Here is a 13,357-nt window from a genome sequence, read left to right as displayed (position 1 = left end):
TTGTGAGAACAGGACGTGCCTGGTGTACTTCCACTTCATGGATTGTCACATGTCGCTGCACATTTTATTGCACGTGGAAAGATACAAAATAATTGTATGCTGCTTTATATTCTGATCTAGGATAGAGGTAGTGAAGTGACTCCCCTGCTGACCGACAGAAGGTCACACACGTGCTGCGTGACAGGACCGCAGTTTGGATATGTGTAATGAAAGGCTGTATTGTGTTTTCTCAGACACACTTGTGGCTTAAAAAGTTGTTCTTCTTTGAGGGAAAAAAAGCCTCATAAGTAAACGCTAATTCTCTCATAGTGCAATACCTTGTGCGTAATTATCTAGGCTGGCACTTTTTTTCTCTGTGAAGCTCTCTATTGATTAATAAAGAACTTTGTGCTTTGGGTGGCGTTGATTTGCAAAATGAAAGTGAAGTGCATTTGATACGTAACCATTCAGTCAATAGTTGTCCTATGCCATCCTGTTCACTTTGGGACCTCAGATGCATCTGACTGAGGCAGATCTCATTTTTTTCCTTAGCACCATTCATTTCTGCCTCTGTATTGCTTTGTTTTTGTCTTTTGCTGTTGTTTTTTCTCTTTGTTCTTTATCTAATGTCATATTCTATCCACTTTTTTTTTTTTTAAGAGCTCACAAATTAAGTAGGGCTAAAGTGAAGAAGGAGAATGTTCTTAAACTAAACAAAATACCCCCACACCTCATCTCCAATTATAAATTAGATGATCTCCCCCCCAAAAAAAGAAAAACAAGAGGTGAAACTTTTACGTAAACACCTTCTCCAGAAACCCCGCAGAATGCTGGGGAGTCTTTTCTAATGCTCTTGAGAAGGTTCTGCTTTAGTTCTTCCAAGCTTGACTTCACCACCAGGATAGTGCTGTTTCCTGACTTTGTTAAATAGTTAATGCTTACCTCCTAACAAGGTGCATGCCTAATGAGTTCTATAGAATATCAGTGAGATAAGCAGCAGTCACATGCATCCCAGGTTACCTCAAACACCTTTACTTATCTGTGACGTATAACGTTACACGAATCATCTGGAGCAGAAGATTCTATTTGATTGGTTACGTAGCAACTGGCAAGACTAGAGCAAGATTCATCTCCTAGCACAAATGTTTTGAGTTAATTCCAAATATCCTTGTCCATTATGCCTACAAATTATCAGTACATAATCTATGGTCCCCAAAAGCAAAAAGTCAAGGGAATTCACTGAAAGCAAGAGGTCTTCTTCATCCTCTTTAGCAGAGATACCTAAGCAAGTGAAAACAGAGGAAGACTGGTTTCTGCTTTAGTGCAGCATTCTTCTGGTTATTCTGAATACTCCTCAGCACAAGTAGATATAATGCATTCTTGCAGAGGTTTATTTTTTTTTTTTCACTCAGGTTTTGGAATTGCCTTTTAAGTTCTCATTGACTGAAAATGTTTTTAATTAGAAAGTAGCTCTCAATCTTTTGCTAATAGTAAGCCTTATTGATTTGCTCTCACAGGTAGAAGACTGTACCACAATGGGCAAGTTTAGAAGAGGGAAGAGAGGGTAACCCACTGGTGATAAATTCAGTTTCACCAAGGCAATTCTAACTTTTATCACAGATTTCCACATACAATGAATAATGAAACATTTGTATATTAATGAATACTTGGTATCATGTCCATTCCAACACATCTTTGTAAATGAATGTAACCAGAAGAATCACGTTTCCTTAAGCAAATTGTTTCCATAGCCCCCAACATTCTGAGACTTACAAATGATATGAGTACGTCAGTGGAGAAAACATGAGTCCATAACTAACAACTACAGCAGTGTGACCATCTTGACTGAGTTACTAAGAAGACAGGCCCTACAGTCAAGGAGCACTGCAGTCAAGGAGAAAGGAGAAAAGAAGGCAGTCTGGGAGATAGTTCTGGATGTGTAAAAGGACAGAAGAGTTATGGTAGGCAGATGGGTGGCAGCTCTAGCATCTCAAACTAAACCTTGTCTCTATAAATGCAATAAGCCCAGCTTTTTGAAATACTGCTGTGCCCGGATAGTTTCTAACTGTGTAAATAGCAGAGACAGCTGTAGAACAATGAGAAAAAGAGGTGAGCAAGAAGGAGGAACTACTCCAAACTGTATTTGAAACATTTCCTTTTAGTCAAACAGTAAGCTGTGAAGTAGGAGACAGTGAATAGCAGGAGATATATACCGAAGAAAAAAAGATGCAAAATATATGAAGAATACAAAAGAAGGAAAGCAAAATGCAAAGCTATAGGCAAGTAGTAGAGAGAAAATAGTAGAGAGAAAAAGGCAATGGCTTTTTTTTTTTTCTTACAGTACAAAGTGTAAAATAAAAACAGTATTAAAATGGCTGTGGTTGGAGTATTGAAACTGTACCTGCATTAACCTTATGAAACAGGACAAAGTGATGAGTTCTCGTCTAAAAGTTGGACTATTCAATTTCCTCCACTATGGAAAAACTGATTTCTCAGCAATGTCAATGTGTGGAGCTGCTAACAGCAGGTTTCTGACTATATTACAGGTATCGTGTGACTACAATATCAGTGCCATCAAATCATACCAGAAGAATTGTTATTTTTGAACCTTGAAAGCTTCTCAAGTTCAAAATAAATGCGATCAATTGCTTCCCCTTTTTAAATGCAACTTCAAAATACAGACAAAGCATATGTTGTTTACACTATTGGGAAACAGAATATATTTGTGTAATTACAAAACATCAAGTATAATCCAGATTCTATGACTAAATCTTTTTTTCCTATACCTTAATGCAGAGAACAACATCTAACAAATTTCCCGTCAGTTTGATTTTGACTTTAGAGAATCCATGTTGTTCCAGTAAGCCTCGATATTCAGAGCCACTTCTTTCCTTTCCCTCTGTCTGCACAAGCATGTTCAAAGACTGAAGCAAAGCTGCGCTCCTGTTCTTCTTCTCATCATCCAATACCATCTCAGCCAGCAAAATCCCACAGCCTAATATAAAAAACAAATGCATACAACAGTACTAATCCACTATCAACCAGACAATTTCTGCTAAATTGCGCCAAGGGGACAAACAGTGGATGGCAAGCATTATAGAAGACACAAAGCAGCCAGTTTTTTTTTTTCTCCTTTGTTTGGTTTTATATGATATTTCTGGTAGGAGTGATCAATGGTTGATGGCAGAACTCAAATAGTTTGTTCACGCACAGCCTCTTCTTCCATCTTCAGACCCATGAATGGGACAGGGAAGACATGAATGAGGGGTCGGCCGATAAAGCAAGTGCTATTTTACTTACTGTCTCTGAGACTGGCATTTTATGTGGTAGTTGTTTCTCTTTGCACAGTAGAGGTAAGGACCACCAACTCAGATCAAAATGGCTGCAATGATCTTACTATTAAGTGCTACACAACATTAGAATTTTTGTTCTGACCCTGAACACAATCCCCTTTGTCATTCCAACCAGCACATCTCAGACATTTAGCAAACAATGAAGAATACAATTAAACATACCACACCTCAATGCATGCAGTTTTGAGAATCACAATACAAGGACATAAAACTATCAGAAGGCATCCAAAGGAGGGCTACAAAGACAGTAAAGGGTGTGGAGGGCAAGGCATATGAGGGAAAGCTGAGGCCCCTCGGTGTGCTCAGTGCAGAGCAGAGGAGCTGAGGGAGGCCTGATGGCGGCTGCAGCTCCTCACAGGGAGCGGAGGGGCAGCGCTGAGCTCTGCTCTGTGTGACAGCGACAGGGCCTGAGGGAACGGCATGGAGCTGTCAGGGGAGGGGCAGCTGGGGGTTAGGGAAAGGGGCTGCACTACAGGGCGATGGGCATGGAACAGGATGCCCAGGGCTGTAGGCATGGGCCTGACTGCTGGAGCTCAGGGAGTGTCATGACACCACTCTCAAACGCAGGGTTTGAATATTGGGTGGTCCTGCGTGTAGCCAGAAGTTGGACTTGAAGAGCTTCATAGATCACTTCCAACTCAGAATATTCAGTGATTCTACGATAAGACTGCAGCCTCTTAGAAAAAAGATTAAGACTTTAGGATAATATTGCTAGCTGAGACCTCTATGTTACTATCAGGTGTCATAGAAGTCCTTCTGAAAGCTTATTAATAAATACCCTGCTTCATCACCCTATCATTAGTAACCTCAGTAAATGCAGGCTCAAGCCATGTATCCTGTGGTGAACAGGTGCTTCACAAAGAAAAAGGATTAGCCAGGTATGCCCGAGGTGAACCTGAGCCTACATTCTCTCTCACCCACAAGATCTTCCTAATTTCCGAATGCTTTAATACAGATGTATTTCAGCTAGCTATCAAACACTATCCATTATAACTTTTGTAAAAAACAAAACAAGAAAAAAAAAAAGGAAGTTTTCTTTCACAGATTTCCAGGCAATATCAGGATAGTCTGAAAAAAACATACCTGGAAAGCACAACGAATCTGGGAAAAATACTCTCAAAAGTTAGACACAGTAAACTAAATTACATAGGGGAGACATACCTCTGCAATTGATGGAAATTTACTAATGTAATTGAAGTTTCTTCATGAGGAATAGAAACAGAGCTGACTTCCAGCCATTTCAGGAAATATGCTTTGATGAAGGAAATTTGGCATGATTTTCTACATAAAAATTGATGGTCAGAATAGGTTCTTCTAAATTAGAAGATCATTTAATCCATATTATAAGTGTTTAGCAAGAACATAACTTCTAGCCAAAAGATAGCAGAAAAATTGCCAGTCCCCCAATTTTTTTAAATTATTTTTTAAACACACGAAATAATTTCATTATCCTATTGTCAGCTAACAGATTCAGAATTTAGCTGAGCACTTTCACAAAGAGAGTCAGCCATTCCATACTTCTTCCAAGGATTTTATGCTGGGTTGCTCAGTTACAATACTGCCCCATTCATTTTCGAACCACAAATACTGGTTAACAGCTATAATGTGGTCAATATTTTAATATAACAGTGACTGAACTATGACAGTTAATCGAGTTTTTTCTGTTTTCCTTTTACCAACTTACACCTTCTATCCTCCTCAAGAATTCTTGCTCACCCCTCTGCTCAGTGAGCAAATTCTGAATTTCTCCTCATTCATCTATTACTCTTTAAATCCCCATTATTCTCCACTTAAAAAAAATATTACTGTGCATCAGATTTCAACTGAATTATTTGTCAATACAGAATGTGGATAAGACAGCATCTTCAAGAAGGCATAGCTGAATGTCACTTCCCAAAAAAGCAAAAAAAAAAAAAAACACTTATAGGGTTTACTGGCAGAAAATCACTTGCATTGTAAAACTCATCCCTGCATTCTTTGTCTTTATTCTTAGGCCCGAATTCTCCTGTTATCCCCACTGCTCAGGAAATCTTTTCAATGTAACACCTTTAAATCCACCCCTTCCAGTCAGAAACAATGCCAGCCTTTTCCAGAAAAAAAAGATGTTTGAACATTAGTGAGAAATGATGAATTTACCATTTCTCATATGAATGAAGTGTATCAAATACAGAATAGCTTGAGTTGAAATGGATGACAGGCAAGTTCTGCTCCATCTTCCTACATGAAGTGCAGCAACTCTACAGTCACATCAGCTTGCTCAGAGCTTTATCCTCAGATCTTAAAACTTCCAAGGACAGAGATCCCACAACTTCTCTGGACAACCTGCTCCAAGACTTAATGAATGATTTTTTCCCCAGCTTGTAATCCAGTCATGGTCTCCCAGTTGTGTCCATCATCCCTCATTCCATGATTGTGCATCATAGGAAAGAGCCTAGCTCTGTCTTTCTGGTACTTGTTTCTTCGGCAGTGAAAGGCAGGATTCCCCCAAAACCACCTCTAGACTGAAGCACATTTCTATCAAAGCTGCAAGCCACATACTGTGGCACCTGGGCCATCCTGGTTGCTTCCACTGGACTTGCCCAAGTTTATTACAGTTTCACAGGCACCTCCTCCTAAATACTTTTAGAACTGCTACTCCTGAGTTCTCTCTCTGTCTAGATTCATGATTTTGGTCAATCTCTCCACAATCTCACAACATCAAAGTTGAGGGTTTGAACAATGCAAGCCACTTGAGAAGGTAAAAATGCAGCTTGCATTTTTTTCCTCTCACTATAAGAGCCGTTTCTAAAACGGAGCAGCCTATTCTGTTTGAAATCATCCAGGAGCATAGACTGGAGGCACCCACTGTTCAGTAAAGCAGATTCCTTTCTTCCTCCGTAGAGCTTGTATTAGCCTCCTTTGTACAGCAGACAAGGATAGCTAGCAAAATGATCCTGAACCCTCTAACCACATTGCACTGCAGTAATTTATTATGCTGTTTTTTTATTTTGTTTTGTTTTTATATGAATGGTTATTTCTTATTCATATCTTAAAACTGATTTCACAAAAAAGAAACAACAAAGAACATAGAGCTGTGTTAGTATATTACCGCAGTCACCATGCTCAAGGAACTAAGTCTCATTTTGTATAAAATGCTGCACTTAAATAACAGAGTACACTGAGGTGATGTGTTAACCACATGTGCTAGTCAAGTTTTATAGCCATTAAGTACACAGTACTTAGAGGTACAAATTTAAGTCTGACAGTAATAAATGTGCCAGCTTTAAGAGTGCTGTGTTCTGACTCAAACATTTTTCAACAGCTTGATATATAGCATAAACTTGATGAATAACTGAAACAGAAAAATTGCTGGAATAAGTCTTTTAAAATATAAACCCTTTAAGCATAATGGCAAACTTTGTATCAGTACAGAAAATAAACTTGCTTCAAACACATTCAGTAGTTTGACATCTCTCTCCAAACATCCTTACAGATGAAATCAGCAAAATTTCATGTATAAAAAGCTTCTGCTAAGACTTACATACCCCTGTCTGGAAGAAATCTGGCATTCCCCTAGTTTTCTACAGCTGAAATACTCTGTACTATGTGTCTCTTAGATGAGCTGAATGAATCACTGTATTACGTTCACTTTACTCAGAGTTCAAAGAGCAAAGTAACTTCTGATTAAATAACAAGGCTGAGTCTAGCAGGCAGATACAATTCCTGACCTTGCTCAAACTATTTGCTGAGGTTGGCTCATCAGGATTATTGCTCCAGAAATGTGACAGGCAAAAAAGTAATAACTGATAGAAGAGAAAGCTCGTTTGAAAGTATAACTTTAATCTCTAGGAATGCTTCTACTACAGAGGACATTTGAAATAGAAATAGTAAATATTAATATAGTATCCAAAAAACTATTAAAAGTTGTGACATTAGGGACAAAGTACTTGAGGAGAGAGGGTGGAGAATATTTCTTTAATTAAAAGCTGGAACAAAGAAATATCTACTCATAGATCTTTGAAAAGTTGCATAAAACCTGAAATTCATCTCAAATGAGGCAAAAATATAAATAGCCATTTAACAATACTCAAAAATACTCAGAAAAAGAACAAATCTGACAGGAACCAATGGAAACAAGTCAAGTGGAGTCTGTGTGAGTATATACTGTGCCCGGAAATTAGAAGCTACTGAAGTTCCTATGACATTACAACTACTCCAGGAACTCTATTAGAGCTTGGTTGTCTTTCTTTAGAGCAAATTAAAAAAAAGCATAAAATGGCATCCTTGAAGTGCTTCCCAGTAAAGTCCCATAGAAAACTGAAGACGACAACTACCATCCCAAAGAGTACAGCTTGTACAGGATTGAGTTTAAACCTTTTATTCAAAACTTATAACACCCACGTTTCATATAAAGGGTCAAAATGGTCCTAAACTGACAATGTTGGGTGATGACAGGTACATTGCACACGTTAAAACAATTCAGCATCTCATGCTATTTCTGTGCATGCCAAGATGACTGACTCTTCTTGAAGCACAAAACAGTATCTAGTAAGTTGCCTGTGATCTTAATTTGTGTATTTGTGAATCCATATTTCTCCAGCAGCTGCTTATATTCTGAGCCACTTCTCTGCTTGCCTTCAGTCATACTCAGAGACTGCAGTACAACTCTAGGAGGGTGTGTCTTCTGCTCATCAAGCACAGTTTCTGCCACTAGCAAGGCACTTCCTGCATTTCCAGAACAACCAGAAGCACTTCAGTAGTATTTCTAGCTTCGTATTTTTAGTGTTATATCCAGAGACATTTACATATAGATCCCCCATCAGAACAGTGTTTTAATGGGCTTCAGGGGTAATCAGTAACTAAAGTTTACTTTCAATCATCTCTTCCTGGAAAAAAACCATTAGTTGTTAGGGGAAAGGTGGAGCTTTGAGTACCGTTTCTACTTCAGTGAAGTTTAGATCACTTCCTGAACACGATTTTTAAACTGTCTTGTTACCATTTGAACCAAGCAACTCCTTCCTGACATATTCCAGTCTACAAATAAGGAAAGACAGCCATCCAGTTTACTTTTGTAGTTTATAAGCAAGCTGCCCAGAGATGTTCTAGAGTCTCTCTCTCTAGATATTCAAAACCCATCTAGACACCTCTGTGTGACCTACATGTAGGGAACCTTCTTCAGCAAGGGGACTAGACTTGATGATATCCAGATGTCCCTTCCAACCCATATGATTCTGTGCAACAGGATTATGCTTTGCAGCCTAGATCTTTTTTTGAATGCTCTCTTATGAAAGAAACTTCATAGCTACTGTTAATCCTCTTGGATTAAGGAATCAGTTGAGTAAAGCAGGAAGGCTTTTCTCTTGCTCTTTGTTTAAACGGCTTCCCCTTTGATCTTTTATACTATCAAAATGTAGTTGAAAATACAACACTATATATTTTTCAAGAAATCTCATCATATAGTAGTTCTGAACTCCACTACTCTAGACACTAGTGACATAGCAAGAACTGCCTCTCCTTGATTAACTTGCAGCATCCTTAATTGGCTTGCTTGTATCTATAGGTAGAAGTGCATGCTTCAGTATTTGATGATACAAGTCTTTGCAAGAAAGGTTGAATGTAGTAGAGATAAAGGAGATGAAGAAGTTCCTTGTAAAATCTGCAACTACAGTAAGGATTTATTTCAAATCATTCTATGAGTAGATCTGGATTTTTTTTTTTGAGGCATTACTATAATGCAAGCATAAGCATATAAGCAAAGACTGCTATGATTAGATAAGAATATGCATTTTTTAATATGAACTTATGATTATGATTGTGTATTAATATGCATCTGTCATCATAAGAGATTAAAAACCTACCTGGTCTGCAAACAGTTGATATTTTGTTTAACAGTACATGAATCTTTTCATCAGGCCAGTCATGAAGAACACGTGAAAGTATGTAAAGATCTGCTTCTGGAAGGTCATCCGTGAAAAAGTCACCTGTTGAAAGGCAGAGTTAGTATGTTTATTTTAGTTAGTATAGTTCTACAGCAGGAAATAAAAATATTGAGATGGAACTAGGAGTTTCAGCAGAGGTAAAGTAAGAAGCCTGAGTAAAGAGGAGCACTGATACATTGATTTCTAGCTAAGGAAAGAGTTGTGTAAGAGCAGAGCAGATAACAAGTAAGAATTTTGTTATATGTAGAAATGGAGAGAAAGCCTAAAGCAAGCAAGAAGAAATTGAAGTCTTTTGTAATAAGCATATTGATCTTGCCTAGATAGGAAAAGTCGAAGACACAGACATACAGGAAGCCTCTACTTCCATTCACACTTTATTTACCGCCACCCTCCAACCACTGTTTGGTTCTGTCCCTACAGGCTTGAGAAGTACAATGCCCCTGTTTAGCATGGGTGAGCCAATGCTGCATTCTAACAAGTCAGATTTGGGGTTGGAGCAGGGCAGCACACCATTTTCTGCAGCAAGAGTCTGTCCTCTGCTGGAGGATAATAGATACAAGATAAATGGTAATGTTACATTTACCTGATACAAATGTCACTGGAGCTGTGCATTGTTCTGATGGTTGAAAGCAAGAGCTGTTTGCAATGACTTCTGGAAGGTCAAACACTGTGACCTTCATATTTGGATATATTTGTATTAATTCATGAGCCAGAGCTCCAGTACAACCTGTTGGAAGTTTAAAGAAACTCAAATAAAACCTTCTCTACTACCATCTGCATAAATTTTTAAGGACAAGTCTATATGTAACATTAAGAGGAGATAAACATCAATTCAGAAGTAGAGGTAGCCAATAGTTATTATTTCAGTATTAATATCCACAGTTAATATGATCAAGAGCACTTTCCAATGGATAGAACAATGCCTCAAAGTTTGGGGAGTATAGTTACTATTCCCTACTCTATCATAGATTTGTTAGTATGGCCTTTGATAGCATTACTTCAGGTTTTTTTTATTTGCTGTCTTATTCTTGCACAAGACATTCTCCCTAAATATTTCATTTTTGCCACACTAAGTACAGGGTAAAATAAAAACAAAAAACAAACAAAACTACTAACAATGAGAGTTTCTTCACATCCATCACTGGTCTTCAACATTTTGGTGGTCATCTTAGATATTAATTAGTAAAAACACAAAAAACACCATAACCACAGGAGTCCTCAGCCCATCCTAAGAGAGTCCAAAATTTTTCTTGTAGCAGTGGTTTCAAGGCTGACCACCAGCACTGAAAGATTCTACTAGCAAAGCCACAAACTTTGTTTTCTGTGTTGACTGTGCATCAGTATGTAACTCACTATGATATTCACTTACTTCAAACTGTTCAAGTACCATGAAGTCACTCAACTACCATTTAAATAACTTTGCTTTTAGTTAACTGCATTAAGTCCTTTCATTTTGACATTACAATACCAGAAAATTAACAGTAGTCAATTTTACCCGATTCAAAACATGCACTTTTTTCCACTTAAGTGATAAAACAAGGACCTGAAAGCAAGCTTTTTCCCTTTAATTTGCACACAGTCTCAACTCACAGACCATACCTCCTAAATCACAAGCAGTCTTAAACTCTGAAGATCAAATGCTGTAGCCACGTCTCTTGCTGTAAGGTGGGCAATGCTGTGCATGGCAGCCATAAAACGCTGCTTCACTTCCTGGCTCTGATAATAGTCCTAAAAATGAGAAAGAAATTTTAAAAAAAAAAACAAGTAATGTAAACAAATTTTAATTACTGTAACTAAAGTTACGTTCAATCAAGGCAGTTGGTGCACTAGTATATTAATGAGAATTCTGAAATTAAAAATAGATCGAACTGTCATTGCCTGGTTGCTCATCTAAGTTCTTTGCTGGTTACAATTGCTTCAGTGTAGCGATAAGCACATTTCTGCACCCTTTAACTGTCACCTAGACGTCTTCTGTAGTGTGTCTCAAAGAACACACACTTAGCTAGCTTAGTCTTGGCTAGCCTAAGGGTTATTAAATTAACCACTTGCATCTGTCTACATGATTGCTATTGAGGTAGCATAGCAGGACGAAGAGGTGATCTGAAGTGTTTTTAATGCGATTCTATGCCTTAGATATACATTAAGGAATTTGCTCCACAGCAAAAAACAGACAAACAGACTGGATTTTCATCTATGATCCTTCCTCCTGATATATTCACAAACTGATTTCATGCAATTCTGGCATTTATTCTAATTATTTTCCCATCACGTGAGATTATTGGGCTTTAATTTTAAAATAGCAATGTTAAAGACCACACTGCTTGTCTTAGATTAGTTAAGAAAGCATGAAGAACTAGAACCTTGTGCCTCAGGCTTCTAAGTGATGCATAAAGCACATCTCACTTCCATACTAACCTCATTGGTTATACACTGCTTTAAAGCTATCATTAAGTAGAGTATCTACAGGCTATGGTATATACAGTACCACAAGCAGTGTCTATCCTGATGGGACGCATACTGTACTGTAGAAAGTGCAGGTCTGAACTAGTAGTGACTACTGCCTGCATCATCCAGTAAAACTCAAGTCAATACTTCAGATTAACACGAAGTAGTTCACCTACACTAAAGTAGGTAATTCACACAGATTTAGCCACCTACTACAGCAGTTATCCTAAAGAATCCAAGTTCCCTTTAAAACAGTCTCTAAACGATTCCTAAAGGAGCTTCTGTCCATCAGTAACATAGATAGTGCTAGCCTAAAAGGACTTCCTAGAATCTCTAAAGGTTGTTACTTCATTCATTAACTACACAGGGAGAGTATAGACATTTTCTTTAGAAAACTGGCTTCCTCAACATTTAGAAGTTAAATTCAAATCAAGAACCTCAAGATGCAGCCTAAAGTACTGTAGTTAAAAAATAAATCCTTATATAAATCTCCACACTCTCCTTAAACAGGCACTAATATTTATGCCCCCAGTCTGCTTTACTAGATGTAGAACTACTGAGTTAGGAATCACATTAAGTGATACCCCAGTTTGAAAAGACCCACCTGGACTAGTATTAAGAAAGGAATGCTATAGAGATGGAAACAGATTAAGGAAAGGATTATAATTCTTAACGGCAACATGTGCCAGCTTGAAGTATATAGAAAACTACAGATCTAGATAAAACAAAGATTGCACCAAAAGTAACACCTCTTATTTTATTCAGTTGGCCTACAACAGAGGTTGATGTTGGTAGTATGGTAGCAGAGGCTGAACTTTTCTGCCAATATTCTGTTAAATGTTGTTGTCACATGACAGATGTCAGCAGATTGGCAGTTGGACAAAATGGCATCTTGACACCAATGGCAACATGGACACTTGCTGAATGTTTATGGAGACCAAACTGTAGATATGAGCACAGTGAGGCAATGGATGGTGCATTTCAGCAGTGGTAAAAGTGATGTGAAAGACAAGCAGCATTCTAGATGGCCACACAGACTTATGAGTGCAGCATACAGGCTTATGTTCATCACCAGCAAAAATTTATAGCTAAAGGTGGTGACTGTTTAAAAATAGTGTTTTGTATCTGAGAATTTGCTCTACCAAATAGTGTTATTGTGTCCTTTGAATCTGCTGTGGTTTCCACAGAAATAAATAGGAGGCATTACTTTCAGAGTGACCTATGTCCCTGCATTCATCCCCCGCATTAACAGAATGATACTTCAGAAACAACTTTGAATGTACAGCCACAACAGATTGCACTGGATGCACATCAGTAACAAGCTGTTAGCCCCAAATTGAAGGAATACATATTTAATGTATGCCTGGTATAATAAAAAGGCCACACAATGGTTAATTAAACACATTGAGAGGTTGTTCTAGGGCATGTTAACTGGATGGGCAGAACTTCCATCTGAATTTTATCAGCACTGAAGTTTTCTAGTATATTCTGTGATTGCTCCAGAATTTCTAGAGCCTTAAGACTACACTGTTAACATTGAGGGGAACAGAAATCTATGACTAGCAAGTTATATTGCATTTCTAGCATTTGAGATTCGTGAATATTCTTCAACAGCTCGGTTTCTACTTCCCTCTAGATAAGTTCTGGGCTCATGAGTCTTGA

The 13,357-nt window shown here is 38.0% G+C and overlaps 1 protein-coding gene across 3 annotated transcripts; it reads right to left on the bottom strand.

Moving 5' to 3' along the window:
* Positions 1-2,506: 2,506 nt before the first annotated feature.
* On the bottom strand, positions 2,507-11,011 carry LOC104916163 (probable bifunctional dTTP/UTP pyrophosphatase/methyltransferase protein). Of its 3 annotated transcripts, none has more exons than XM_010727164.3 (4): positions 10,850-11,011; positions 9,834-9,977; positions 9,170-9,292; positions 2,507-2,974 (listed from the first exon to the last, which is right to left on the bottom strand). In XM_010727164.3, exons 2-4 carry the CDS (start codon positions 9,928-9,930, stop codon positions 2,760-2,762), a joined length of 435 nt encoding a protein of 144 aa, XP_010725466.1. In that variant the 5' UTR covers positions 9,931-9,977; positions 10,850-11,011; the 3' UTR covers positions 2,507-2,759. The 3 variants fall into 3 exon arrangements, with proteins under 3 accessions (XP_010725466.1, XP_010725457.1, XP_010725473.1); XM_010727155.3 differs by lacking the exon at positions 2,507-2,974 and adding an exon at positions 6,430-8,036 and having other exon boundaries at positions 10,850-11,005; XM_010727171.3 differs by lacking the exon at positions 2,507-2,974 and adding an exon at positions 8,043-8,197 and having other exon boundaries at positions 10,850-11,006.
* Positions 11,012-13,357: the final 2,346 nt, after the last annotated feature.

Source organism: Meleagris gallopavo, chromosome 1, assembly GCF_000146605.3.
Source record: "Meleagris gallopavo isolate NT-WF06-2002-E0010 breed Aviagen turkey brand Nicholas breeding stock chromosome 1, Turkey_5.1, whole genome shotgun sequence".
Taxonomy (NCBI): Eukaryota; Metazoa; Chordata; class Aves; order Galliformes; family Phasianidae; genus Meleagris; species Meleagris gallopavo.
This window is presented reverse-complemented; position numbering and strand designations above follow the sequence as displayed.